The sequence below is a fragment of the Aphanomyces astaci genome (assembly GCF_000520075.1).
Source record: "Aphanomyces astaci strain APO3 unplaced genomic scaffold supercont1.18, whole genome shotgun sequence".
Classification (NCBI taxonomy): Eukaryota; Oomycota; class Saprolegniomycetes; order Saprolegniales; family Verrucalvaceae; genus Aphanomyces; species Aphanomyces astaci.
The window spans coordinates 460,738-486,641 of NW_009798281.1; the positions used below are offsets into that span (position 1 = coordinate 460,738).

The following is a 25,904-nucleotide window of genomic DNA, read 5'->3' on the forward strand; positions in this document are numbered from 1 at the left end:
TAGTTACGTCCAAAAGACTAGTGTTTTATTTAACTTTGTAACGATGATACAGTTCACGTGCATCGCTTTTAACAACGTAAAACCGACGCCAAAACAAGTGCAAAGCACAATAGTTAAATTTGGATTTACGAATTAACCTGAAGTACTCCTTCAATTTAAACTTCGTCATCTGATTCACCGGTAATCGGCTCTTGGGCTAGAGTACTTAAAGTACCGGCTGCACCATCATTAGCCCGACGAAGTGCAATGACTTTTTGCCGCTTGGTTTCGATTTCTAACTCGATGTCCAACATTGCTGAGCGTCGTTTCGCGGCTATGAACGCTGAAGCAGCAGCGTCGTCGGGGTCAACGCGCACCATGAACATCTTGAGTTGGCTATTCTCGCGTGCAATGGCGTTGCGTTCATGTATCGCTTTCACCATATCGGCTTGAACTTTGAAAATGCCAACTTCGTCTATTACATTTAATTATATAACTCAATATTCGATTTTTATTAATTATAAGACAAACAATATAAACAAATACCTTGGCTTTTAGCTTTCGCCTTTTTGTTTCCCCTTGGCCTGATAGAGGCAAGAGTGTGGATGACTTGACTGTATTCTCGACTGCTCTCTCGGCATAATTAGCGTGGTTTTCGTTGAGGGACACGTTGTATGGCTTGATAGGCATCCAATCGGACGATCCCATGGAGGACTCCTGCCACTTTGGCGCGTCCTTCAAATCCTTCAATATGAGCCAGCAGTGATGCAAACGGAACGTCGATTTTTTTTAACGCACCCTGTACAATTCAATTGCAGTCTATTCAAAGGCATGCCGACATTACGTATGAAGATGTAAAGGTCGTCACGACCTTCAAGTGATCATTGTTGTTGGTTCCAGGAGGGTTGTGCAACGCCTTTTTGTACCACCACAAAAGAGGGAAACATGTTTCTGGATGTTGTCACCCCAGTGTATCTGTAAGCTTCCAGGCGTGCATGCTCTGCGCGATGCATTATACATGATGTTTGAATGCTTATGGACTATGTCATACATATGCTTATCGTTGAACACGGCGGCTACTTTTTCGTAGAAGGTGGATGACTTCTGGTCATTCCCAACGATAGGGTCTAGCGACACATGCAACCACGTGCGGCACAACGTTTCTTGCTCAGCTGGAAGGTAGTTCCTTCCCTTGTTCGACATGACCCTCTTTCGACAATAAAAACGAGTGATTGGGGGCTTTTGATTGTATCCGGCTATATTATGCGGATACTGACTCCAGCAAATCCACCCAAAGTCCAGTAAATTAGCGAGACTTTTACTGGAATATTTGCTGGTCATTAACCAGAAAAAGCAAGGTGAAATAGGCAATTTTGTATGAAGCGCAAGGTGGATCACCTTGCGAATTCCATAAATAATTCTGAATTTTTATAATTTCAATTAAATATATCTTCAAGTTTGTATTAATTATTTTTATTTTTCATGTGTCTATCTCTTTTTGGAATTCGCAAGGCAGGTCACCTTGCGAATTCAAAATTGTCCAATTATGTCCAATCAGATGCGGTGAAATCACGAAAATCGCTGCGTAGATTCATCACGCCCTGTTGCGATATATTCTACTCCTGTGATGGTGGTTGATGCAAGGAGCCTTGAGATAATTGTAGGCTGTGTATGAGAGCAAGATCTTGTGATGTGGTATTCAGGACTCAGTCAATTCTAGCAGGTCTCATTTCACCACTTGCCTACTAACCCAATGAAATTGGTCATCCCTCATTCCACCATCCAGTCCGTGTCGGTGCCGTACACCTCCCTGCTGGTGTGATCACATGGTTGATACAACATAATGTTAGCTGTAAGGGGAGAACCACATTGGACATAGTCCGAGTGCACTCATCAGTGCACAATTCTCTGGAGCAGCATCACACTAGGCGCTACAAAATTCGAAGTTCAAAATTGTAACCTCTTCTGTCAGTGTTATAGCCAATCGTGTGTAAGAAATAAGGTGTGATGGACTCTGATTGGATATAAAAAAGGAGCAAGGTGGCTCACCTGGCTCACCTTGCGAATTCCATTAACAAGTCATTAAAGTACTGAACCAGATGCCGCTCGCGTTTACTGATTGGCCAATTTACTGGGCGCGGTGGAGATGCTCTAAGCCAGCCAGCCCACAACTCAAACCAAGAATAAGTACTAGACTTCGCTTTCCACTTAAGTCAAGGTACTGTAATGCCCCCGTGAACCATAAACAGGCCATCGACCTTATACATATAACGTTACAGTACTCCGGAGTACTACGTAGTATATGTACGGTAAAACAGTCGTAAAATGTCTCGACGTGAAGGTCAGATTGCACCTTCTTACGCATCAGCAGAACTCGAGGCAAGCATGTCATCCAACGGAGGCGCCTCCACGTACGAGGCTGCCGACAAAATTCCCCCTTGGCGTCAGTACTTTCGAGAGAAGCAGCGCGAGTATCGCCGCAAGAGGATTGCTGACGGGGCGACTGTCAAAGCACAGTGAGTTCACCTTTAGTCGATACACTTGTCGGTCTTCAAACAGGCAGGTCGCCATCCATGGCGCCGCGTGAAGCAAGCGTTGGTCCGTTGTCCTGGTATTCCACTACCACAGCGTTCAAAAGACAAGCCCATCGTGCCTTACGAAGGCGCCCTGCAACGCTTTGTCGTGATGAACATTCCGGTGCGTTTTCGCATTGACGCAGGCGAGTGAGGAGATCGTTTCGTTTCTGCACGTAGCCACACATTTCCCTCAGCGATGCGTGGCAGAATGCGACATTGGCGGTCGACCCGAGTGCTCGAAACCTGGGCAAGGAGTGGCTCACGCAGCAAATGAACCACAACATGCACGAGGCCTTCGTGTTGCTTCCTACCGTGAGATTGGATGAGGATTTTGTCCATGTCGACATGCAAATGACGGACGACGGTCGCCCCTTCCTGTGCAAAGAGCGGATGCAGATGCTTGATGTGGCCAGGCACGGTGCAAATGTTTCGACGCGTGGTCGAGTCCAACATGCGGGTGGTGATTTACTACTACAATCCCATCGAAATGGCAAGTACTTAGTCAGATGAACGAATGGAGGGTCAACACACACCTGATCTTTGTGTTTGGTGGCGGAAGAGATGACATCCAACACTCGCCTGTTTCATACGACCACATCTGAAGGCATCTTTGTGAACACGCTCCAAGGACACTTCGCTGAAGCCAACCGGTTCGTCGCCATGGTCATGTGCCAAGTCGAACACGACCAAGCTTATGTGTGCCAGCCCACCCCCTCCACCAGCAGCTGCACTACAGTACTTTAAGAGGGGTAGTTGTAGACGAGGGCTTAGCTGTTTTTTGTTGCATGTATAGGACCGAGGTTCGGCAAGTTATCGCCAACTCACATCGTGGTACGTGTTGTCAACCATATAGGCTCGTGACCAACCTCAACAGGTTACCATATGTATATATTATGTACAAGTCTACTAGTATATGATATACATCAACAACCAGCGGCCGAGGCGGCGTGCGGGGTCTATACAAATTGTGGGGGAAACGAGCCGTCCTGGCAATCTTCCTTCTCATTTCAACGCATAGAATACGTACGTACGGCCAGCCAGCCTCTATCTGCTGCCGTCCTCGTCACGTAAAACAAACACACCCCAACCAACCCCCCCCCTTGGCTAACTAAATGTGAAACCCCTTCATGCTCTTGTCCTTGGCGGTACTGCGACTTAACCCGTCTTCTTCGTCGCCGTTCGAGGTCGACGTGTGGGGGTGGTCTTGGACGTTGGTAGCCAGTTCGCTGTAATCTGGTTTGATCGGGTCGCTCGCAGTGAGCGCGGGCTGGACAAACGCGGCCGAGAGGTTTGCAAACACGTGGCCAGCGCGTTGCTTGTCGAGGCGGGCGCATGAAAACAGCGGCAGGTTCTTGGCCGACCTCGGAAAGATGCCTTCAATGTACAAATAGTACACGGCCGACACGAACGGCAGCGCCGTGGCGGCGGCGATGGGACCCGGCGCAATCTTGAGCGAAATCATGCCGAGAAACGTCACCTGGGACAGCAGCAGCGCGCCCACCAAAAACGTATGCAGACGGGGCCAATACACGCCCGACGAGTGCGGCGACGGATCGTACACGTACAGCACTTGGCGACGAAACACGAGCTCGGCCACGATAAAGTACACCAGCGCAAAGTAGTTGAGCAGCGGCGCGATGGCACAAAACGTCACCACAAGCAGCAGCGCCAGGAAATAGTCGGGCAGAGCGCCCCCCGTGTCAAAATCACCGGCAAACGACGCCGGACGCAGTCCAAACCACGGCGACGAGCGCTCGCGGGCCGTTACTTTGGGCGCAAATAGCTTGTACACAAAGCCCAGGATCAGCGGCATCACACGGAGCAGTTCCACGTCGAGATCGACGCCAATCTTGACAATCAAGTAAGACATAAACATGGTCGCTTGGGCGGGAATGGACGTGCCGAGCATCTTGACAAGCAGCTGCGGCTGGTCCAGCACTTTCGACAGCGACTCGATGAGCGACCCCGCAATCACAGACACAAAGAAGATTTGGAATGTCTGAAAGTACACGAGCTTGGTAAACGTCGACCCCTTGACCTGCGCGCCGCTAGGGTGGCCTTCGCGCTTGCTTAGGTACGTCATGATCATGGGCGCCAGTGCCGTCATGACGGCCAGCCCCAATGGACTGATCTGCTTGAACACTTGAATCATCCACGGGTACTTTTCAAAAAATGACTTGAGCCCGGGGTAGTTGAGCTGCAGGTTCTCCACCGTCGAAAACGCAACCACCGCCGCCGTCGGGATCGTCCAAAAGAGAATCACAGCGGTGGAAATCGCCTACAAAATACGTCGTCAGCGCTAGATATAGCACTTGTCGTGTATAAGGGTTTCAGATATACTTGGGGTATTAATATTCACCACATACATTAGCTCGTGATCCGAGGGTACGAGACCAATAACACATCGCTTACACACAAATCCATTTAAAATATTATCGATTTGATATACAAATTTGGGGATGCAATCGAATTTCGCGTCGACCAAACCGATCCACAATCGATCTGATTGGTTGAATTTCATTGAGAAGGTTTTGATTGGCTAATAATGTTGAGTTATTCTGAAGTAGCCAATCAAATCGATTTAAATTCCAACGAGAAATCACACCACGAAATTTCACTCGAATGCACACTATCAATCCATATTTTATTAAAATAAATAAAACATCAATTTGATCGCTTCCTGTGAATCAACAGGGTCGACCTTGGAAAAATACAATGTTCGTTACAAAACAATGCATCCCCTTCTTTTAAATATATATTTTTTTAAATCATGTCAATCGTTTCCTATTGTAATAATACGCAGTTTTGGTCATTTACCAGCGAATATATGATTCAACACTTCATACATAGAAACCAAGGATTCCATAGAAACAATGATAGATAAACACACACAACCAACACTCAACACACTACTGGAACGGCCAATCCATCATAAACTTCAAAAATAACATAAAAATTGAACACAGTATATTATTGTCGATTTGATACAAATTTGGGAAAGGGGTGCAATCGAATCGCGCCGACCAAACCGATCCACAATCGATCTGATCGGTTGAATTTCATTGACAAGGTTTTGATTGGCTAATAATTTTGAGCTCATCTGAGGTAGCCAATCAAATCGATTTAAATTCCAACGAGAAACCACAACACGAAATTTCACTCGAAAGCACAATATAACCAAACACACACTTTGCCATATATATATATATATATACCGTCGAGATCAAGCGCCAGGAATCCTTTTCTTGCTTGGACCGGCCAATGTTTTCCCACACAATGTCATCGGGCTGCGGCGCCGCCACGATTTCCATTTCCAGGGGGTTTTCCGTCTGCAAAATCTGCTGGGCCGTTTGCGCCGTCTGTAGCGACGTAAAACTCACAAATGCCGAGCTGCGCGTGATGCCTACAAACCCAGCACGTCAACATATTGAAAAAACGACGAAAAAACGTGAAAATATTTGGAAAAATAACAGTTTAAGGAAAATACATTCTTTGCACACATGGCGCAGGGGCATACCATCTTTAATATGGCGGTGCAGCGCTTCGTTCAGCGCAATTTGGCTGCTGCTTTCGTCGTCGACAGATGACACGGGCGCCGCCGACGCAAAGGCAGCCTTGTCCACGCCCGTGGCAATGCACTCGGCTTCCAATTCTTGTTGCTTTTCCACCAAAAACTGGTACTTTTCGTACACCTACACCACATTCTAATGAAAAAACGTAAAAAAAGGGAAATTCGACGCACCTTTCTGTTCAATTTGGACAATTTTTCCGTGAAATAATCGATCGCGTCATACTCTTTTTGCAATTCCTTCTTGGGCCGATACGTCGGACGTGTGCCAGTCTGCGCCGACACAGCCATCGCATGCTCCAACGAGTTGCGCGTCCTCTCGCGCTTCGCCACGGACTTCTCCAAGTCTGCGCACTCAACGGCCACGGTCACGCCTTGGACATCTTGCGGAAACAAGTAGTCCATGTAGTACTTGAGCGTATGCGGGGTGCGCAGGCTCATCGGCAAGTCGTTGATCAAAATCTACCAAAAAACGAGTAAAACCTCAGGAAAACGGCCAAAATGCGGTGATAACCGAGCAACGTACGGTATACTGCTGGGGGTCGTCGCGACTAAGGAATTGATGGCGACGCTTCACGTAGTACCGATATTCGGTACGGAACAAGTACATGGCGTAGAACGTCATGAAGTACATCGCAGCCACGGACGCCCACAGCCGCGGCTCACCGTTACTCAAGTTGGACATGGTGATGCGCTCCAAGGGATCGATTTCCTTGCGACGACCGGCGGCTTCGTCGGGGTTTGTGCCCGTGGCATAGAGGGGAAACAACGCGGCACTCAGCAACACGCCAAAGAGCGCGAGTTTCCGTCCGAGAGCTAGTACGCGCAGGAAGATGAGCGTGTCCAGACCACAGAACTCAAACAGCACTTCGTCGCTGGTCGTCCACGTAGGCTTGATCCATCCAAACATGGTGCCCGTGTCTACTGCGACAGACGCGGTCTCGGTGCTCTCATTGCGGCATGCGTAGATCGTCGGCTTGCGCTTTTGCAAGTACAGGAAGATGATCCATGCAATGGCGAAGATGGTAAAATAGATGGTCACGGACGTCTTGATCGTCAGAGACGGCTGGACGTCCACCGTGACGTTTGTTTCCACGCCGCTATCCGCCATGTTGCGATGGTTGATCGTTTCCTCGGCGGTTCGGAATTTGCCAGGTTGGTGCGCAGAACGCGTCTTCGTACGTACATTGAATGTATAATGTACGTACCATTGTATACTTGGTGTATGTATTCAATGTATGATGTACGATGGACGAACCACTTTAACGGCGAGCCAATCTTGGAGCCCAACCGTTTCCAACATGGGGTATTATCCGGATGTTTTGGGGCCGACTTATTACCAACAAGATATATTATCCGGATGTGATCCTTTTCTCACGTATTGAATTCAGTGGCGAATATACAAACACCAAGATCATTGCGATTGTATATATTTAAGTAACTTGACGATATTTCAACTTGCTATGTTTTGGTCATAATATCCATTTCATGGGACATCTTTTGTGTCCAGTGGAGGGTCACTTTACGATTTCAAGTTTAGAGCTTGGTCTTGCAGTTCCTGCAATCCAAACGGTGGTCGTTCCGATGTCGTCAGCATCGAGAACCCAGACGAGTCTGGCTTCGATGAGCTGCACAATTCATCTGGCTACATAAGTACATAGGGTACCGTTCAACCACGATAATGTTGTCAAGCACGTCGACTTCTCGTTTTGTGTCTGGCTGTACTACTAGTACACTCGAATATGTGTGCATTTACGGTTGTACTGATTGGGTAAAGTAAGTGTGCACATTTGTTTGCGTGGTAATGCCATTTGTGCTGCATGCTATGCCATGATACAAACCCTAGTATAGTTTGAAGTCGTGATCTAGAACCAGAATTTCCACGACCGTCGAAAGAAGGTATGTACTAGAAGTTAGATCATAATCATGCATAGTATAAACAAGTGTACCGCGCATATTTATGCATAATATTGCTCCATGATATGATGCCATTTATTGTCGTGAATACATAGGAGTGATATTACATGCAAGTCCAACACCCCCGGCACAACTAGGTACTACGTAGTATGAAATTTAAAACTCCCAACCTGTTAGTGGGGGAATGAATTCCTTAGATAAGACCCCGCACACATATACAAAAAAATCCTTGTAACCTGGGACTTCGTCCTACCCCCAGTCGGCACGGATATTTCGAAGTATACTAATGTCATTCCCGGGGTAAAGCGCATCACAGCGGTTAGCTATCGCTAACTACTGAGATGCCTTAACCCCAAGCTGACATGCGCTGCAGGTGCTACTGTATAATTAAAAATACCACCACTGTACTTATTTGTGCAACAAATCCTAAGTTCAGACGTCCTGATTGGCTGTTGTAAGGTACCCCAGAATTCCCCATTAAAGGTACTACTACTTCGACGTACTTAGTCGTATAGTTTGGGGGTTTTGAAGGTAAGGAGTCTATGAAAGCCCAATGTGTATTCTTTGTGGTGGCAAGCAGCATTCATCGCGCCAAGCGACTGGTCGCGTTGAACATGGGAATATCCTTGCTCATGTCTGCTTCATGGCACCGCTGTTATCGATAAGCTTCACGTCATCCTGTGGTTGAACACTTCGGCCACGACATCCGGATAAGCGTTGTTATCCGTATGATTTATTTGCATTCGCTGGTTTTCCCAACTGCAACATATTCTCAAGTACGTGAGAAGATGTCGTTCGTGGACGCGTTCTTGATGGATGATGCTTCGTCGCTGGATCACTCGTTCTTCATGATGGAAGATCCGAAGGAGGTTGTGGGGCTAGGTACGATTCCGGACGAGGTGCGCTCCTCGACCCCGACGAAGATGGATGGAACGATGCTTCGAACGCCGACTGTAGTGGCGACCAAACGGGGTTCCTCGGCTGCGTCGTCGTCGGGTGAAAGCGACGGGAATGGCGTGGAGGAACTCGATCGGGATACGGCGCGCAAACGTGCCAAGCGCGAAGCGTACAAGAAACACATTCGGAAACGACAGGGCGAGCACTTGGACCTGAAAGCACAGGTGCAGCAACTCGAGGACCAGCTGGACTTTCTCACGAAAATGAAAGCCATCGACGCCACATTTGCTTCGTCGTGGGAGAACATCGCACGAGATCTGGCGTCCCATCGACAAGAGTCATCCATCGAGAACGAAAAGCTGCGCAAGAAGGTGTCGGAACAAAGCGAGTTCATCGACACATTGCAGACGCTGCTCGCAAAGAAACCTCGCCTTGCAGTACGATCCACATGCATCGCATCCGTCCTCCTTCTAACGCGTCGCCGTTGTAGGTGTTTGAGAACGACGAGTGGAAGGCCCTGCGGCTCGTCGCGGACAAGACATGCCGCCTCCACGGCATCAACGCCCTGCTCACGCGGCAGCGCCAACTACTCACAGGTGCGTTGTCGCCCAAGTTAGTCATGGTATACCCTGTGGGAACTGACAAAATATTGGACGAATGTATGTGCAGCCTCATCATTGTGTTGATGCTAATCGGTCGTCTATTATTATTTATTTATTCTATTCCGTATCAATAGTATTACTGGGACTATATCAATGTACTATGAGTGTATTCTTTCCTACTAGTACTATTATTTCATGTACTGTACCGTATCGTGCTTTTCAGTAATCAAATTTGCCAATTTTGGGGAATATTGATGAAATCGCAACTGATCGAGCAAACGAGTATGATTGGCTACAAAGAAATGAAGATTGCAATTTGATTGGCTAAAAAGATTGATTATGTAGTATTGCAGTCCCAAAGATACCTCTTTGTTTTATATGAAATTTCAAAGGTCCGGCGATTGTTCGGCGGTTGATTCAACCAACCGCCAACGGAGGAAATTTTGAGTACAACACACAATACTATATAGTTTTCAAAGAAATATATATATATATATATATGTTAAGGATCGGGATGACCTAGCGTGTATTTGGATACTACTGCTGCCATGGTACATATATGGATAGTATGCTGTGCAGGTAGCTCATACCGGCACACGAACATCACACTGTACTACTGTGAACCTCCATCATCCATTCCAACTGTGTATTTGGTCGTTCGTATTCCATAGGCCTATCTCTCATACATGTCATTAGGAGTGTTTCTCCAATGCGGACTGCTCGACACAACCGAAGTAGACATCCACAAGGTCAACGTATGCTCAGACATCACCAAGATGCTCATCAGCGAGTCCGTGCGCTGCGTGACCATGGACGTGCCGTACCCGATCCTCGCCGAGGCGGCATGGAATGTGTCGCTGGGCAACGAAACGTCGGCCAAGTGGGGCGACGACTACGAGATCATCGACATGATCGACCCCAACACAGCGTACTTGAAGTACACGCCGCGGAATGGCGTCGCAAATGCGTCGGGCCCGCTCTCGGCGCGGTACTTGTACCGGCGGTACTTTGAAGAGAACCGCGTGTGCATTGTGTGGAAGTCGATTTTGGAAGACGAGTGCTACCCCCTCGACGATAGCGTCTTGCGCGTGCATCAAAGTGGATGGTATAGTGTCGTTGGATCCGCCAAACCTTTGGACTTTTGTGCTAATTCTTTGCCAAACCTATCGATTTTCTTTGTACAGACTTTAGTAAAGATCGTCCATACTGATTTTGAAGTCACATGTTGCATTGGTCTGTGAGTGGATGATTTGATTGGCTACTTGATTCGTGACCTGGGTTTTGATTGGTCGAGCATCGATTAACGGCCGATTTGGTTAGTCTTCTCATTCAGTCGATGGAGCACCCAAACACTCCAATTTCGAATTGAATACCTGGACAATTACATTGTCCTTTGACCCAAACTTGCCTATTTTGCTTGTATTGATTGCTCCATCGTCTGACATTTGGGTCGTTCGACCAAATCTGAGTTGAGTCTAACTTGTATGATGTCGGTATTGTGGTTTGTTCAACTCCAAATTTCCTCCTTTGTTGGCGGTTGGTTGAATTATCCGCCGAACAATCGCCGGACCTTTGAAATTTCATATAAAACCAAGTTGAAGAGGTATCTTTGTGACTGCAATACTACTGAATCAATCTTCTTATCCAATCAAATTGCAACCCCCTTCATTCTTTATAGCCAATCATACTCGTTTGCTCGATTAATTGGCGATTTCATCAATCCCCCCAAATAGGCAAATTTGATTACTGAAAAACCACAATACTTGGCTGTGAAGAATGGGACTGCGTCGTGTATATGTGTGCAAATGTCTGGAGTTGAGTCGACCTCGCGTGTTGGGTTTGTTGTTTGCTTGCGTTTCAGAGTTGGGGGTCTGAGTTTGACTCGATAGGATTGTGATCGAAGGCGACGCCAAGTGCCCGGCCACGACGTCGCGGTTCAAACTGTTTGTGCAGCGGCACTCGCCGTCCCGCGCCGGCAAGCTCATCCACCTCACGGATGTGTTCCAGTTCATCATGCCCAACATCAGCCTCGAGAAGCGCACGACCGAATACGTGACTGACTTTATCGTGAATTCGTTTCGAAATGTCGAAGTCGCGTTTGAAAAAGCCATCGACATTGCCGTGCGCAAACTCACGTACCAAAACGACTTTATGCTCGCCAACCCCGATCTGTAGTACGTACTACTACTACTACTAGTAGTCGTCGTAGTCGTTGTAGTAGTACTAGGTGTAGAAATAGAAGACGCGAAGGAATGAATATACAACGTAAGTCGTTCGTGTTGGGTCGTTGAAATCGTGGGGGTCAGATACTAGTAGTAGTATACTAGTAGTAGTATACTAGTACACGTTTGAAGGACAAGAGATACACGGGGTATCATGATGAAGCCGTCATTCCAAAGAAGTTCCAGGAGCTGGATGTGTACACTTGCAGTGCTAGGCATGGACTAGTAGAGGCATGGACTAGTAATACTACTGTAACGGTACTCTGCCAAGTACCTTGACCTCAAGTTTGGCCATACGTACCAGTACTGTATGTTTCGTACTTACTACTTGTACCTGTCGTAGGTACCTATCTACTACATACAGTACGTACGTACTATGTACCTACCTACCTATACAGTACATACTACAGACTACCATTACGTTGAACCAGTTTTCGAGTACTAAATTTAGTAATACATCTCACGTACAGAAACTTGTATTGATATGGAAAAAATGTCGCCAAGCCGCGTGTACAAGTAGGTACAAACCATGTACTAGTAACGATAGTCCAAAATGAGGTTATTAAGTAGTAAGTTGGTCTCGACTGGCTAGTGACGTGATATCGAATTTTTTACGGGACGTTCATGGAGAATTAAGTGGACTCTCATTGGGTCCTCGTACTGTTTTCAAAATATTATTTTTATAATTTGAAATTACAAGAATATATATATATATATATATATTGTACAATAGAAATTGGCAGTAAGTATATACTATGCGTTATGTTCACTATTGTTGTTCGGTCTATCAAGTCGAGCTCGTTAGCAGCATGTGGTGCGGTGGTCACGCACCCAAATGTCCACTTCCTGTCGAAACACGAGCTGCAAGTACGCCTGTTTGGAAAACGATTTGGTTTTGGCGCTTCGGGACGCGATCTGCCGGGCCAATTGCTTCTCCATGTCTGGCCACAATGTCGACTGCAGCGGATGGGAGGTTGCGATGACCGTGTCCACAACGCGCCGCCAGTACGTGTAAGATGCCACGACGTATGCGTCGGCTACGTCGAATTGCGCCGGGATCGTCATGTGGGGTAGGTGCAGCGCGGGTTCGCTGGCGATGGCATGGGCCAGCACCACTCGCTTGATCTCGTCCTTCTTCTTGGGGACCCCCGGCGGCACTTTGAGCGCGAAGAAATGACGCGCGGCCGTCGGATGGACGTGGATGGGCGCCACACCAAACGTCGTGAGCGCACAGTACGACACCAATCCATTCAGCTGCGCGAGTTGAAACAATCCCTTGGTCTTGAACTGACCAGGGGAGAACGTGCGTAGAAAGTCCTCGATCCCGACTTCCCACGCCACCAACGGAGTTGTGGACAGCTCATGGTTGTGCACTTGGCTCATTCGAGCAGCTATCTCGATGCCAATGTCGAGGATCTGGCCGTCGCTTTGAAGATGTTTGGTGCAGATGTGGCCGCTGGACTCGATGCCCCCTAACACATCCAAGGGTGGGCACGGAGAAGAATGACAACGTTTGTTTGGTGCAGTCCTAACCCAATTCATTCAACACGACAAAACCCGTGCTGTTGGTGTTGATGTCCAAGCCGAGGACGCGGATGGGCTCCGGTGGACTTCTCCTAGCTTGCACCACGGACCGCACAACTTGCTCGATGCCATGCTTCTCGAGCAGCTTTTGGATCAACTTCATGGCGCAGTGTTTCACAACGTTATCCGGGAATAATATCCGGATAACTCACCATCTTGACATGAAGTTGGCGACTGGCGCAGACATTCCGGACGTAGCGATTGGAACCTACAGGTTGCGTGGAGATGACGCAGAACGAGTCGTGTACGATGCGTTGTGCGTGGGATATCGCCACATTGATACGGCTGCAGTGTATCGCAACGAAGTAGCCGTGGGCCGCGCAATCCGTCGTGCTATTGACGAGAACATTTTGACACGGCCAGAGCTTTTCGTGACGACCAAGGTCTCCCCAAAGCACATGGGGTATGCCAAAACGGTGGAAGCAATACAAGGAAGTCTGCGGGATCTAGGCCTCGATTACATTGACCTGATGCTACTGCATTGGCCTGGAACGCAAGGGAAGAAAGCAGACAGCCCACTGCAGCTCCCGAATCGGGTCGGCAGTATGCAAGCTCTCACGGAAGCCTTCAATGCTGGTACGTTGAAGGCAGTGGGTGTGTCCAACTTCCTAAGGGCGCATTTTGTCGGCCTCGACCACTTTCCTATCCACGTAAACCAAGTGGAGTTTCACCCGTTGCAGTGGACAGCAGAGACCCACGAACTAGTGGGGTATTGCCGCCGACGACACATGGTCATGGCGGCGTATTCCAGTTTGGGCGAAGGATCTCTGCTTGATGACGTGGCATACCCTGAGTTGGCGCATGTAGCGCGACAGGTCGGCGCTCCTGCGACCGTCGCGCAAGTGCTGCTGGCATGGGGTCATTCCCACGGGTGGGTTGTCATACCCAAGGCCAGCTCGAAGGCCCGCATCCAGGAGAACTGGGACGCGACTCGGCAGGTGACACTCTCGGATGAACACATGGCCTCCATCAACGCCATCGTTGACCGCGTCGGACCTGTCAAGTTCTGCTGGGATCCGTCGGTCATAGCATGAGTAAGAAGTATTAATACCTAGTCGGATTACGAAGGATGCGAGGATGGGGTAATCGAAACACGACCATCATTGGTAGACTCTGGTTTTGGCAGGATGCACCGTGGTCATCGTGGATTGGCTCTTTTTCCTTCATATCGATAGGATCGGTTGTTCATTGGTCTAAAAGTACGAAAGGTGACAAATATCGCGATAGCATTTATAAAATGAAGTGTTTGTTGGAATCTGTTGTGTACTAGTTATGACGAAAGGATACTATTGTACTAGTATAACGAACGTTATGTCGGTATGATAGCAGCAAGCAAGTCAGGATTTGGCTCGATGGAGAATTGCATTTCCGAAACTATCACCGCATCAACTAATGGGAAGGCCAATCTTAACTGATAGGAGCAGTTCACCATCCGTCAGGTTGATAAGCTGAACGTCGTGTGTGTGCCCTTTGCCAGCCGATGAAGTCCAAAGTGTCCGAGATTGGAGTAGTTACGAGCGTGTTTTGTCAACAATTGTTCTGGAACATTGTTGCTAATTTTTAACCAATCAGCGATCGGATTAAATAGTATTTAACGCGTGAAGGTAAACCCACTAGAAAGAGTTAAACGTGTTGTAAGCAGGTTTCTCTGCCATAAAACGCGTTCATGGTTGAAACGCGTTTTACTCAAATTTGTCGCTTGGCGGCGGGCACAGACTGCGTTTTTGAGGGCAACCAATATGAACGCCGTGGAAGAAGATGCGTTGCTGCAGTTCCTCATTGATTCCGGTCCGATGGACGTAGATCCATCGCCGACCGAGATCTATATCGACCTGGAAGGGCTCTTGGATGACGATACCCCGCAGCTTGACGACGACGACGACGTGACCGAGAACTCGGCGACTGATGACGCGTCGTCCGTGGACTTGAACGAGCGCAAATCGTCGTTTGTGCCCCAGGAACTCAAGCGCAAGCTGCAGTTGGCGAAAGCGTCCAAGAAACATCGCACGCGGCAAAAGGACGAGCTGAACTTGCTTCGAGACGTCGTCACGCGCATGGAGTCGCAGTTGGACATGCTGAAGAAGGTCAAGGCTGTGGAGGGGGAGCACGGATCCCAATGGGAGCAACTGGCGCGATCCCAGTTTCTCGAACGCCAACGCGCGAACCAAGAGAACGCCAAACTCAAACGCGCCCTCGAAGACCAGATCAAATTCGCCCAGGCGCTGGAGACCCTCGTGCGCAAGAAGCCCAAGCTCACGTCGTCCGCCGAGTTTGAGAACGAAGAGTGGAAGCTCAGCAAGCTGGGGCTGACCAAGGAAAGCCGCGAGCACTCGATCCGGTGCATGATGGAACGTCATTACGACGCGCTCAACGGCGTGCTGGTCCGCAGCGCCCTCTACGATGCCACGCACGAAGTCAAGCACGTCAAGATGAGCTACCAGAACCAGCACTCGAACGCCATGAGCTTTGACATGGCTCGCGCCGTCAAGATGCCGTTCCCATATCAAGTGTACGCCGAAGCTTCCTGGCGCTTCCTCGCGTCTGTCGACAATGACAACACCCCCGACACCGAAGTAAGGACTTGCACGTCTCGTATCATCGTTTATCTTTGTCATCGTTTTCCGAGCTGGGTGCCTGTATATATATATATATATATATATATTGGTGCTTTTCCTATTTTGTGTTTAGCACCTTTTCCGAGCGATTGTGTGCCTATATATATATATATATATATATATTGGTGCACTTTGGAAAACATTGAGCCAATTTTGAAGATTTTTGTAGTATTTTCGATGCATATTGGTGGAATTTTCAGTTTTATTTTCAAACGAAAAAAACGCCGCCTCCAGTGGCATATTCTTTTTTTCATTGTTGATCCATACATTGAAAGAGAGGATGTCACTACATGTGCATGGATAAGACAGCAGATATTTCATACTTTCTGGATATATATTACTTGCTGCTTGTGCATTTTGACCTGTTGTGATGGTCGTGTGTATCAGTCGGCTTTTGCTGCATACACTGTTTGTTTCCCTACTTTGGCAATATTATATACTTCACGATATTTAAAAAATATATATATGTAAAAATAAAAACATTCCTGAAGAGGTATTTTTTTTGTTACCTTTGGATACAATAATACATACTGTAAATATCGTGTCTCCACAAGAGACTTTGTATTCAATGATGGTGGCTTGCGTAGGCAGTAGAGGTGGTGGACGCCAACACGCGATACATTTCACGCAAGGTGTGCAAAACCGGGGAAGCAGGATGCCCGTTCTTTGGCAAGAGCCGAGCCACGATCGTGTGTTCGCCGCTGTGTCGGCGGTACATTGAGCCGTCCCGCGTCGTGATTCTGTGGAAGAGTATCCTCGAGGACGAGCTACACCCTCGGGACCCGACGCATTTGGTGTCCAACCAAAATGGATGGTATTGATGACATGCTTTGTACTGAAGTTTGTATGTAAAAAGAGTGTCGTGTAACGAATTGAAGTCACATACATGAATTATTCGAAAATTGATGAGGGTTTTCTGCAATCTGATTGGCTAATAAATCCTTGTGCTCTCCAAACTTTTGAGCCGAATCATTGCCAAATTATGTATCGAGATTATTTGTACTGAAGTTTGTATGTAAAAAGAGTGTCATGTAACGAATTCAAGTCACTAATTAAAATTGTTGAGGGTTTCCTGCAATCCGATTGGCTAATAAATCCTTGTGCTCTCGTGAATGTTTTTGTGTCGATTGATTTGGTTCGTATCGATTTGATTCCATTCTCGAAGTCGCGCCAGTTTTAGAATATATATAACCATACGAAATCTGACTATTTGGTCGCGACGATGCAATGCTGCGTAGGATGGTGATTGAAGCAGACGGAGACAACGCGTGCCATGTCAAGTCTTATGTGGAGCGGCTGGCGCCGATGCGCGCGGGCAAAGTGGTCGCCCTGGACGAAATGATGAAGTCATTGCACATTCCTTCGTGTTATGACGACAGCGCACGGGTCCAGGTAGACGACAAGGCGGCATCGACGGACGTGGGCGTCATGTCCGAGTACTTTATGCGGTCGTTCATTGGCATGGCCCAGTGCAACGAGTTCAAAACGATGGAGTTGGCGACAAAGTTGCTCAAAGCAACGCACCAGTCATCCATGCCTGCACCCGCCGTGTAAGTGAAAATGACTCTGTAACGTCGGGAGAAGATGGGATCGATCATATCAAGAAGGGTGCTTCTTGGGTGTATATATAATATACGAGGCGATATGATGATGTGGATTCGATCCCTTTTGCCACCTTCAGCTGGTGTTACTTGCTCGTGGTAGACAACTATTTTGAATCGTACCATGTATTAATACTAGTAGTACTAGTATAGGACAATCAGGGTCGAAGCGGCAATGTGTTATATATTCACTTACATATTAAAGGGGTGTTTCGAGTACACAGGGGCTACATACTACTAGTACTAGTACAAGGGCTTCGTTTGCAAGTAGATGCGCGCCAGCCAGCATATTCCCGTCCATCGTCAGCTGGTGGAAAGTGCTCCACGACGAACGAGTACACACGACACCCAATGACATTGTCGTACACTACCATTCGGTACTTTCTACATTCAGTACTAACGTTAGTAGTACTTATGTAGGTACTACAGACTGTAGTACTCATGGAGTACTTCGAGTACTATACTGTACCATGGATTGGACGCGGCCAGTAACTTCGTGGTCATTTCTGAACGGACACGTGGGGTCGTTTACGATCGCAGCCTGCTTCCAACAACGCCCCTTACGTGGGACTTACAGTATGTCGATGAACTAGTTATTGGGTGAACACGTTGGCAGTTAGTGCAGGCTCCAAATACAAGGCAGACGTCGACGCCAGAAATAAGTACCATCGGTACTCGGATGTACCCTATAGTGGTTGGTAGCTGCGTACGCAAGTAACTACGTAATAGTTGATGTCAAGTCGGTAAAGTGATGGTGGTGTCATATGTAGCGTGGAGCGAGGGGTGCCACTGCCGCCGCGAGCGGAAACAGGAACCGACGGAGGCGATGGATAGATGCTGTCGTGGTGGGGCAAGAATTGGGTGACTACCTCTGGTTGAGGTATGTCGTGGAGCCGCGTGGAGATCGAATAGGACAGTGTTGACATCGGAGGATGGGACGACGACCGGCTGCTTCAACATGGCGTGGATGGCTTTAGCCATGCCCAACTGCTCTTCCAGCGAGCGTTTCAGCTGGATGTTCCCGAGAAGAAGGGCTCGCCATACGCGACTTGCTTCCATGACGGTGGGAGATCGATGCCACTCGGACACGCCATCTATCGTTAACTCTGCAAGCGAGCTGTTTCCCACTCCATGCGTTGTGTTGTCTCGCGGAGGTACTACCGTCGTCGTGCCGCACGACGGCAGGTATGATTGCTACTCCTAGTGACGACGCCTCACGGGAGTCGATAGGTGGCATCGTCCAGTCCACGCCAAACTGACCAAAGATATCATCTAGATGGCCTTCTTCATCATGTGGAATGTCAGCTAGCCACGCGTTGGCGCACTCGTAATGATACCAACGAATGAGCCAATCACAATCGATGTCAAAATTGTGATGTTCTCGGAACGTTCCCCATAGCAGTGAGAACACTTGTTCGTTTGATACTTTACGGAATGGGATTTTCTCGATATATTGAATCGAACAACTCAAGGAGGGTTGTCGTCATAGCAACCAATAAAATTGCTATTTACTGCTAACTTAACTTACATGCTGTGATGAGGATTCTGTGGGCGTGGATGATTCATGTAGATGTGTGCTAGTAATTGTGTTATCTGGGATGAATTCATGCTTGTAACCCCAATTTCAAACTGTAAACGTACTGTATCGGTCGTACTTCATATTGACTCCCCTATCAAAAAATTATTATTACAATACTGAGGGTTATTTAAATATGTCGACTTCTCTATTGGGATAAATAACCCTACGGTAGTTATAGACGAATTGGAATTGTAGAAACAAAATACTTTACTGGAAGGTTTGGCACCGCCTTTTTCTTCGACATAATATGGTGATTCTCAGTCGTGAATTGCCCTCGTAGTGCCTCTTCATCGATCATGACGCATGTGCTGACGATGGACTCTCCCCCGCAACTACATGCGATGCTTCCTGGCCTGAAACGCCGCCGCGTGGATATCCCCCTGTGTGCCACCCCCAGTCTTCTTCCGTCGCTTTCACACATGCTGAAACATCGCAAAGGCGATCCGTGTGACGAGACGCGCAACCCCAACGAAAGTGATGGGGACAACGACCGCTGTGCGTGGTACGCATTGCGTTTGCTAGGCGCGGCCGCAGAAATGCACCGTACGTCATCCGCGATGACCCCCCGCCCTGCCCATCAACGAGGGGCCACGCCCGATGTGTGGTCGACTCGTCAAGTCCAATCAGCTCAACAACTCCAGCAAGACGTCCCCTCTTCCACATCGGCTCTACACCTGATGCATGCTCTACCATTATGCATTGACAGTCGCATTCCTCGACTTCGCGCCATGTCGCCACTTATCAAGTCGACGCGCAATCGTGTTGAGTTGTCGCGGGAGCAGCGCGTGGCGCGGTGGCGACAGAAGCGACTTCGCCAGACGACTCTTCCAACAACCGATCATGCGACTTCCATACTTGACAAGAAGAAGACACGGGCCGCGGGGATTCGAAGACAACGAGTGCAAGGACGCTTCGCCCGCACCAGCATGTTAGTTCCCATCACATCATTCCAAAGCTAAGGTATTACTGGTACCCAACACTGGCATGTTGCAACCTGACAAGACTTTATTCATAACGTAAGGGTTGTTCGCCGAGGTTACGCGATGCACCATCTTCGTACACAAGTTTCCCAAGTGCTACTCGTTACAGTAGTACTCGGCTATATATATATATATATATATCGATGACTGTAGCTCATGTCATGTCCAGGATGGACATCATCATCTGGGCCTGCCTATAATTGATGCCAACCCGCTGAAACTTCCATGGATTTCCACTTTATTTGCAACTCAATTGGCAAAAAAATTCAATCGAAATCGACGGAAATTTCTGAAAAACACGTCAAATATTCGCCCAATCTGGCTAATTGTCCTTGGGTGACTTCTTCTTGGCCGCCAGCGCCTACGTGTTGGCCACACCATGACATCTCCATCCACGACGCCATGTGATCGATCATACCTCGCGGCGCGCGTTGTTGACAGCTTTGGGCTTGGCCTTGAACTTGAAGTAGAGGATCGGGCCGACGCTCGCACTGACAATGATGATCAAGATGATCCAGTTCAAAGGAGTGTCTTCGACGCTATCGCGGGCATGCTTGAACGCTTCGTCAAAGTTCCTACGCCATGTTTCGATTCATGAGGACATCAGCAACATCATGATGGACACGGGCGCTTGACATACTTGAAGCCTTTGTCGTCGGCGATGCCGTAGAGATCGTACTTTTCACGGCGAGCCGGATCCGACAACACGCGGTAGGCTACAGACACGACATGTCACGAGGTCACATCTGCATCTCATTGTCGTCGGGGATGTATCGACGAAGCATGCATTCTTCCTTCCCGCATCCTATCGCACGTACCATTGGCAATCTTAAGGAACTTGGCTTGGGCAGAATCTCGCTCCTCGGATGCGACCTTGTCGGGATGGTACTTGAGCGACAGCTTTCGGTAACTACCCCGTGACCATTATCTCACATGATGCACAAGCAAGGAAGGACGTACATGCGCTTGAGGTCCTGGGACGTCGCGCCAGAGCTGGCGCCGAGGATCTCGTACAAGTCTTCTGCCCATGCCACGACTGCCAGCAAGACAATCATGAGGAGCACCTTCATCTGGAACCTCATCGTGTGGTGACGTGGAGCTTTCCAAAGTGTCAAAATAATGACCATTTCTCGTTCTTTAAATACTTTCACAGCCTGGTATACAAACACGAAGCCTAAATTGATTGCATCCATTTAAATATTTGTTTTATCATTCAAAATTTGCTAATAATCGCCGACACGTCGCGCTTACGACACCAGATGCAACACGCTCGACGAACATGACCCCACCTCGCCAGGAAGGCCTCCCTCTATGGGTTGATTCGCTTCCACGGAAAGCACCAGGTCAGTAAGTACGTGGGACGACGTGCGTCGCCGCACCTTCACATGCACCCCATGCTCCTCTCGCAGCACCGGCACCAACAGCTGGACAAAGCCAGCACTAACTTCACTCGATAACCGATCCAGACGCACGCTTCCGTGAGTGGGGCGACCGTGGATCGCGCTTTGCAGCCACCGGAGCAACACGGCCCACCGCTCCGTGTCGCTCGTCCAGTGCTGCAGCAAGCACCCGATCAGAGGGGAATCGAGGTCGCCTGCGACGCCATCCATAGCCAGGACATCATTAGCATCCACAGCGACACGGCGGCAATCCAACCTGGAGGCGCCGGGTGCACAACGGTATCATCCATCCAGTCAACGTGCTCGTCCTCGTCGTGCTGCTTCGTCGCCCCTTTTTGCATGCTCTCGAACACTTCCTGCATTCGCGCCAACTCTTCGTGCGCCGCAGCGGTGCAGGCTAGTGCTTCCTTCTTCGCCGCGACGGCCGCAACCCACTGCTGTTTCGTGTGCTTCAACGCTTCCCTCGTCCCCATCAGCTGTTCCTCCATGTACACCGCATGCTCCTCCGACACGGTGGACGTCGACGTGGCCACTAGCGCTTCCAGCTCCCGTACCCGACGTTCCAACGCCGTGTTCATGTGCATCACGTCTTCATGCATGGACGACTCGACCGCGTCCGTCGCCTCCGAGCTGCTCGAGCCCAGGCTTTCGCCTTGATCTGTGTCATGGCACTCTTGGTTGTTCTCGTCCAAGCACGTAGATGCGGCAAACGGGCGTGCGTCGGCGATTTTCTGCGCAATAATCCACAGATTAACCTTGGAATATGGTGATGTTGTCCTTGAAATGTGTTGAAATCCATATATATATATATATATATCATGAATAAAACCTCGAAACTACGACCTTTCTCAACGTATTTCTCCAAAAGTTGGGGAAATCCACCAACCGAGAGGCCGATTCTAAAGTCACACTTACAGTTAATTCGCTCACATTTACAGGGAATTCACTCAAACTTATAGGGAATTCGCTCACATTTACAGGGAATTCACTCAAACTTACAGATAAATCACTCGAAATTACAGATAAATCACTCGAAATTACAGATAAATCACTCGAAATTACAGATAAATCACTCGAAATCACGAAAGGTCTAGAACATGGCTTACCTTGTACGTGTGGCATATAGTCCGGAGGCTATCGATGAGCTCTCGCTCCTCTGCTTGCTCGTCTTTCAGCAGTTTATTTTCCCGCGTCAACTTGTGGAGATCGTGCTCAAGGGCCTGGATGCGCTGGTTGCTGGCATAACTCGACTGAGACCACGTCACTTGGAGCTGGCTTAGCTCGAGCAGCACCTGGCTCAGATGCGTCTGGAGGAGGTCGTTTTCGGTCTGCAGAAGGGTCACACGAGGGTCTTCGGACAAGGGATCGTCATCTGACGACGAGGGCTTGGCGAAGTCGGCGTTGTTTTGGGACTCGTGTGGTAGTGGGGTCGTGGACGATGAGTTTTGATGCAGTTGTTGCTGCGCACGCAACTCGGACGCGAGGGATCGGAGCTGCTGCTGCGACGCCTCTTCCGAACTGTGCCACGCCGCACGTTCCTTGCGATGCGAGGACTGCAGCACCTTGACCTCCTTGTGCGCCGCTTGGACTTCCAGCACCGCCGCCTTGTGTTGATCGCGCAGGGATTGCACCTCCATCTGCAGTTCGCGGTGTTGCACTTCGTACCGACGTAGTTCGGTGGATAGGAGTTCTACGTTCACTTCCAACGCCGCGTTCTTCTCGAGCAAGATCAGGCCAGCGCGCGCCGCCATACGCAGCTCATCGTCCCCTACATCATCCTCTTAGACTCCTGTGTAGCTTCGCCCATATAATTGTTTCTACCTCCAACGCTGTTGTTTCCGCCGCCCATGTGATGGACGTCGATAATGTCGACCGGTCCCTGCTTCGGCATGGTGTCTTCAAAATGGTGGAATTTCTAGCGATATATCCGGATACAACCGCGAATAGTAGACGATGCCCAGATTATGTTCACTTGGATTTTGTATCCAAGGCTTCCGTCCGGATAAAGAAAACGTTTCACCCTCGAGGACGAAGAGCCGCCACGCGTGTAACAAACGATAGCATTGTTAGGCCTCTGGTTCAACATGAGATGGACATTGCGACCGTACTTAGCCCCCCCCTTGATCACAATGATGGTGCTCACCATTGTACGCGTATGATGATAAGCTCAACTCAATACGCCACGCAAGTTACTCGTACCTTCCGTCGACACTGGGGATCGATATGGGCTACACTTGTAGTTGGGTCGAGTCCTCGGCTCCCAACCTATGCACCCTTTCTCGCCCAAGTGACTATTACTAGTACAATCCTACGTATATATACCACCAAACAACACGATTGCTCGAAGCAGCCCAATGTACAAGATAGTGCAGCAAGGTTCCCAACGTGAAAGAGCCATCACCTTCAGAGCACTATGGAAACCTTCCACTCTTGCTGCATGATGGTGGCTATAACTCTGTGGTTGCCCATCGAACGCTACAGTAATAGCGTGAAGCCCACGTGACTTGGCAGTGCAGATTTCCTTCCAGCGCGTTCGCCTTCGTGCGTTTTATCCGATGTCCGTTCTATATTCGAAGAAAAGTTGGTGTGGAGGCAGAACGAACGCGGGCCACTTCACTTTGCATCTATCCGGTCCCATGCACGGATCTCTTGCATCGCCCCGCCATGGGTCTTCCTATTATCCCATGCTGCTTCTCTTTTTCGTCGTAGCCACGTGGATGCCAGCTGCGCACGCCAGTGTGTTTGCCGGGTTTGAGATCGGGCGCGAGTTTTCGTTCCTCGGCAAGTTTTGCTTCACATGGGACGCCAACTACAGCCACGTCGTGGGCGAGATCACCGCGCACATTCGGACCCCGGACGACGGCGTCAAGCTGGCCATCTACGACGACGAGGACGCGTTTTGGGCGTTCATTTCCACCGATCCGAGCTGCGACTGCACCTGCAAACTCGCCGACGAACACACCAAGGCCGTGTTCGACGTCCCCCGCGCGTCGGACGCGTCCCAGACGTTCTCGCTCAACTACACGATCCGCGAACACTTGCGGCCCCGGTTCTGGTACGTGGCGCTGGCCAAGTGCGTGCCTGGGGGCGACTCGTACGTCCCGACGCTGCAGTCGCTGACCCCGGCCAACTTTCAGCACTACTACTTTACCGCGTGGTACTCGATCCACATGGTGCAAGCCGTCACCCGAAGCGAAGTGCCCGTGTTCCAAGAAGGGCTCACGACCGTGTACACTGTGTCCGGCGTGTTGTCTGGCTTGCTCGTGTTGATTCAGCTCCAGTCCAAACTCCGCCTCACACAAGAGTCGTTTCACCCAATCGTCCAGCTCTTGACGGGGCTCGTGGTGCTCACGTTTCTCACAAATTCGTCCCTCGGGCTTCACTTTTACGCGTTCGAACTCAACGGCATCGGCGCGCCGCTCCCGCTTTGCCTCGCGCGCATCTTTCAAGTCATCAACCGCGTCGGCATGCTTCTCCTGGCCATGTTAATCGCCAAGGGGTGGACGATCAACGCGATTGCTCTCCACGGCCGCACATGGCTCACCACGGTCATGCTCACGTATAGCGTGCTGTACCTGAGTCTGGCCGTGTGGTACCTCGGCTACGTCGATCCCGCGTCCACCTTATACATGTACGATTCTGTGCCGGGGCTCGCGATTTGCTCGCTACAGATCATCGTGTACGCGTGGTTTGTCCAGCACTTGGTGGCCACCCGCGCCAAGGAAGACGACATCGCCAAGCGCAGCTTCTTTCTTCAGGTAAAGTCGCACCCTGAAGGGGTCCTTTCTAAAACGTTTGGGGGCTAAATGAGGAGGTCGGCGTTGCGATGTAGATGGGCGTACTCTTCACAGTGTACATTCTGTCGCTGCCAGTGATTGTGACGGTGGCGTCGGTGCTGTCGCCGTGGGTGCGTGAAAAGGTACCGAATGGACATGTGGTTGAAGTGAAAACAACTGGGAGTTGAATGGTTGGTTGGTGTCGCTTGTAGATTGTCGAGTCGGTGACAGTGTCGATTGACCTTGCCACGCAAGCCGTGCTTGTGTATGTGTTGTGGCCGACACGCGCGCCGCGATACTTTGACGTACGTTTCTGCTCCGTGTATTTCAATGGGCTCATGGCTTTATGCGTAGCGATTGTATACTCTTGTGGGGTCGCAAGCCGAAAAGGCCACGCTCTGCGATGCCACACTTCCGTCCAACCTATTGTAATCCGTGTTAAATACTAGTGATATTAACGCCTCACGTCGTTTTGGGCTTGACTTGACACCTGTTGAGGGAGGAATTAACAGTTGGGGTGTGTGGTGTTTTGCTTGCTTCCGACCCCCTTGCAATGGCCTCCCATACTGAATATTAGGTCGTCTTTCAATGTATTCATGCATTACATG

The 25,904-nt window shown here is 49.3% G+C and overlaps 10 protein-coding genes across 12 annotated transcripts; 6 read left to right on the forward strand and 4 right to left on the reverse strand.

Moving 5' to 3' along the window:
- Window positions 1-2,364: 2,364 nt before the first annotated feature.
- Window positions 2,365-3,408, forward strand: H257_08293 (hypothetical protein; the record flags this gene model as incomplete). The annotated part of the gene is made up of 6 exons (XM_009834120.1): window positions 2,365-2,484; window positions 2,539-2,676; window positions 2,733-2,919; window positions 2,969-3,049; window positions 3,115-3,290; window positions 3,349-3,408. 6 exons carry the CDS (start codon window positions 2,365-2,367, stop codon window positions 3,406-3,408), a joined length of 762 nt encoding a protein of 253 aa, XP_009832422.1.
- On the reverse strand, window positions 3,408-7,263 carry H257_08294 (hypothetical protein). Its single transcript, XM_009834121.1, has 5 exons — window positions 6,650-7,263; window positions 6,298-6,585; window positions 6,073-6,247; window positions 5,771-5,958; window positions 3,408-4,833 (listed from the first exon to the last, which is right to left on the reverse strand). Exons 1-5 carry the CDS (start codon window positions 7,232-7,234, stop codon window positions 3,664-3,666), a joined length of 2,406 nt encoding a protein of 801 aa, XP_009832423.1. The 5' UTR covers window positions 7,235-7,263; the 3' UTR covers window positions 3,408-3,663.
- Window positions 7,264-8,794: 1,531 nt separating this feature from the next.
- Window positions 8,795-11,823, forward strand: H257_08295 (hypothetical protein). The gene is made up of 4 exons (XM_009834122.1): window positions 8,795-9,374; window positions 9,428-9,533; window positions 10,236-10,644; window positions 11,429-11,823. The coding sequence occupies exons 1-4, from the start codon at window positions 8,829-8,831 to the stop codon at window positions 11,712-11,714; spliced, it is 1,347 nt and encodes a 448-aa protein (XP_009832424.1). The 5' UTR covers window positions 8,795-8,828; the 3' UTR covers window positions 11,715-11,823.
- A 675-nt stretch (window positions 11,824-12,498) lies between these two features.
- Window positions 12,499-13,455, reverse strand: H257_08296. 2 transcript variants are annotated; one of them, XM_009834123.1, is made up of 2 exons: window positions 13,295-13,455; window positions 12,499-13,233 (listed from the first exon to the last, which is right to left on the reverse strand). In XM_009834123.1, exons 1-2 carry the CDS (start codon window positions 13,446-13,448, stop codon window positions 12,563-12,565), a joined length of 825 nt encoding a protein of 274 aa, XP_009832425.1. In that variant the 5' UTR covers window positions 13,449-13,455; the 3' UTR covers window positions 12,499-12,562. The 2 variants fall into 2 exon arrangements, with proteins under 2 accessions (XP_009832425.1, XP_009832426.1); XM_009834124.1 differs by having other exon boundaries at window positions 12,499-13,447.
- A 1-nt stretch (window position 13,456) lies between these two features.
- H257_08297 (hypothetical protein) lies at window positions 13,457-14,449 on the forward strand. Its single transcript, XM_009834125.1, has one exon. The coding sequence runs from the start codon at window positions 13,507-13,509 to the stop codon at window positions 14,377-14,379; it is 873 nt and encodes a 290-aa protein (XP_009832427.1). The 5' UTR covers window positions 13,457-13,506; the 3' UTR covers window positions 14,380-14,449.
- Window positions 14,450-15,043: 594 nt separating this feature from the next.
- On the forward strand, window positions 15,044-17,636 carry H257_08298. Of its 2 annotated transcripts, XM_009834126.1 has the most exons (3): window positions 15,044-15,918; window positions 16,548-16,774; window positions 17,199-17,636. In XM_009834126.1, exons 1-3 carry the CDS (start codon window positions 15,085-15,087, stop codon window positions 17,512-17,514), a joined length of 1,377 nt encoding a protein of 458 aa, XP_009832428.1. In that variant the 5' UTR covers window positions 15,044-15,084; the 3' UTR covers window positions 17,515-17,636. The 2 variants fall into 2 exon arrangements, with proteins under 2 accessions (XP_009832428.1, XP_009832429.1); XM_009834127.1 differs by having other exon boundaries at window positions 16,548-17,636.
- Window positions 17,637-19,346: 1,710 nt separating this feature from the next.
- On the forward strand, window positions 19,347-20,344 carry H257_08299 (hypothetical protein). Its single transcript, XM_009834128.1, has 2 exons — window positions 19,347-20,100; window positions 20,162-20,344. Exon 1 carries the CDS (start codon window positions 19,437-19,439, stop codon window positions 20,097-20,099), a length of 663 nt encoding a protein of 220 aa, XP_009832430.1. The 5' UTR covers window positions 19,347-19,436; the 3' UTR covers window position 20,100; window positions 20,162-20,344.
- Window positions 20,345-20,442: 98 nt separating this feature from the next.
- Window positions 20,443-21,202, reverse strand: H257_08300 (hypothetical protein; the record flags this gene model as incomplete). Its single annotated transcript, XM_009834129.1, has 5 exons — window positions 20,443-20,481; window positions 20,539-20,695; window positions 20,761-20,836; window positions 20,939-21,030; window positions 21,081-21,202. 5 exons carry the CDS (start codon window positions 21,200-21,202, stop codon window positions 20,443-20,445), a joined length of 486 nt encoding a protein of 161 aa, XP_009832431.1.
- A 165-nt stretch (window positions 21,203-21,367) lies between these two features.
- H257_08301 (hypothetical protein) lies at window positions 21,368-23,411 on the reverse strand (the record flags this gene model as incomplete). The annotated part of the gene is made up of 4 exons (XM_009834130.1): window positions 21,368-21,714; window positions 21,777-22,251; window positions 22,627-23,288; window positions 23,342-23,411. 4 exons carry the CDS (start codon window positions 23,409-23,411, stop codon window positions 21,368-21,370), a joined length of 1,554 nt encoding a protein of 517 aa, XP_009832432.1.
- A 449-nt stretch (window positions 23,412-23,860) lies between these two features.
- On the forward strand, window positions 23,861-25,809 carry H257_08302 (hypothetical protein). Its single transcript, XM_009834131.1, has 4 exons — window positions 23,861-25,278; window positions 25,353-25,439; window positions 25,509-25,601; window positions 25,651-25,809. The coding sequence occupies exons 1-4, from the start codon at window positions 24,076-24,078 to the stop codon at window positions 25,726-25,728; spliced, it is 1,461 nt and encodes a 486-aa protein (XP_009832433.1). The 5' UTR covers window positions 23,861-24,075; the 3' UTR covers window positions 25,729-25,809.
- The last annotated feature ends 95 nt before the right edge of the window (window positions 25,810-25,904 follow it).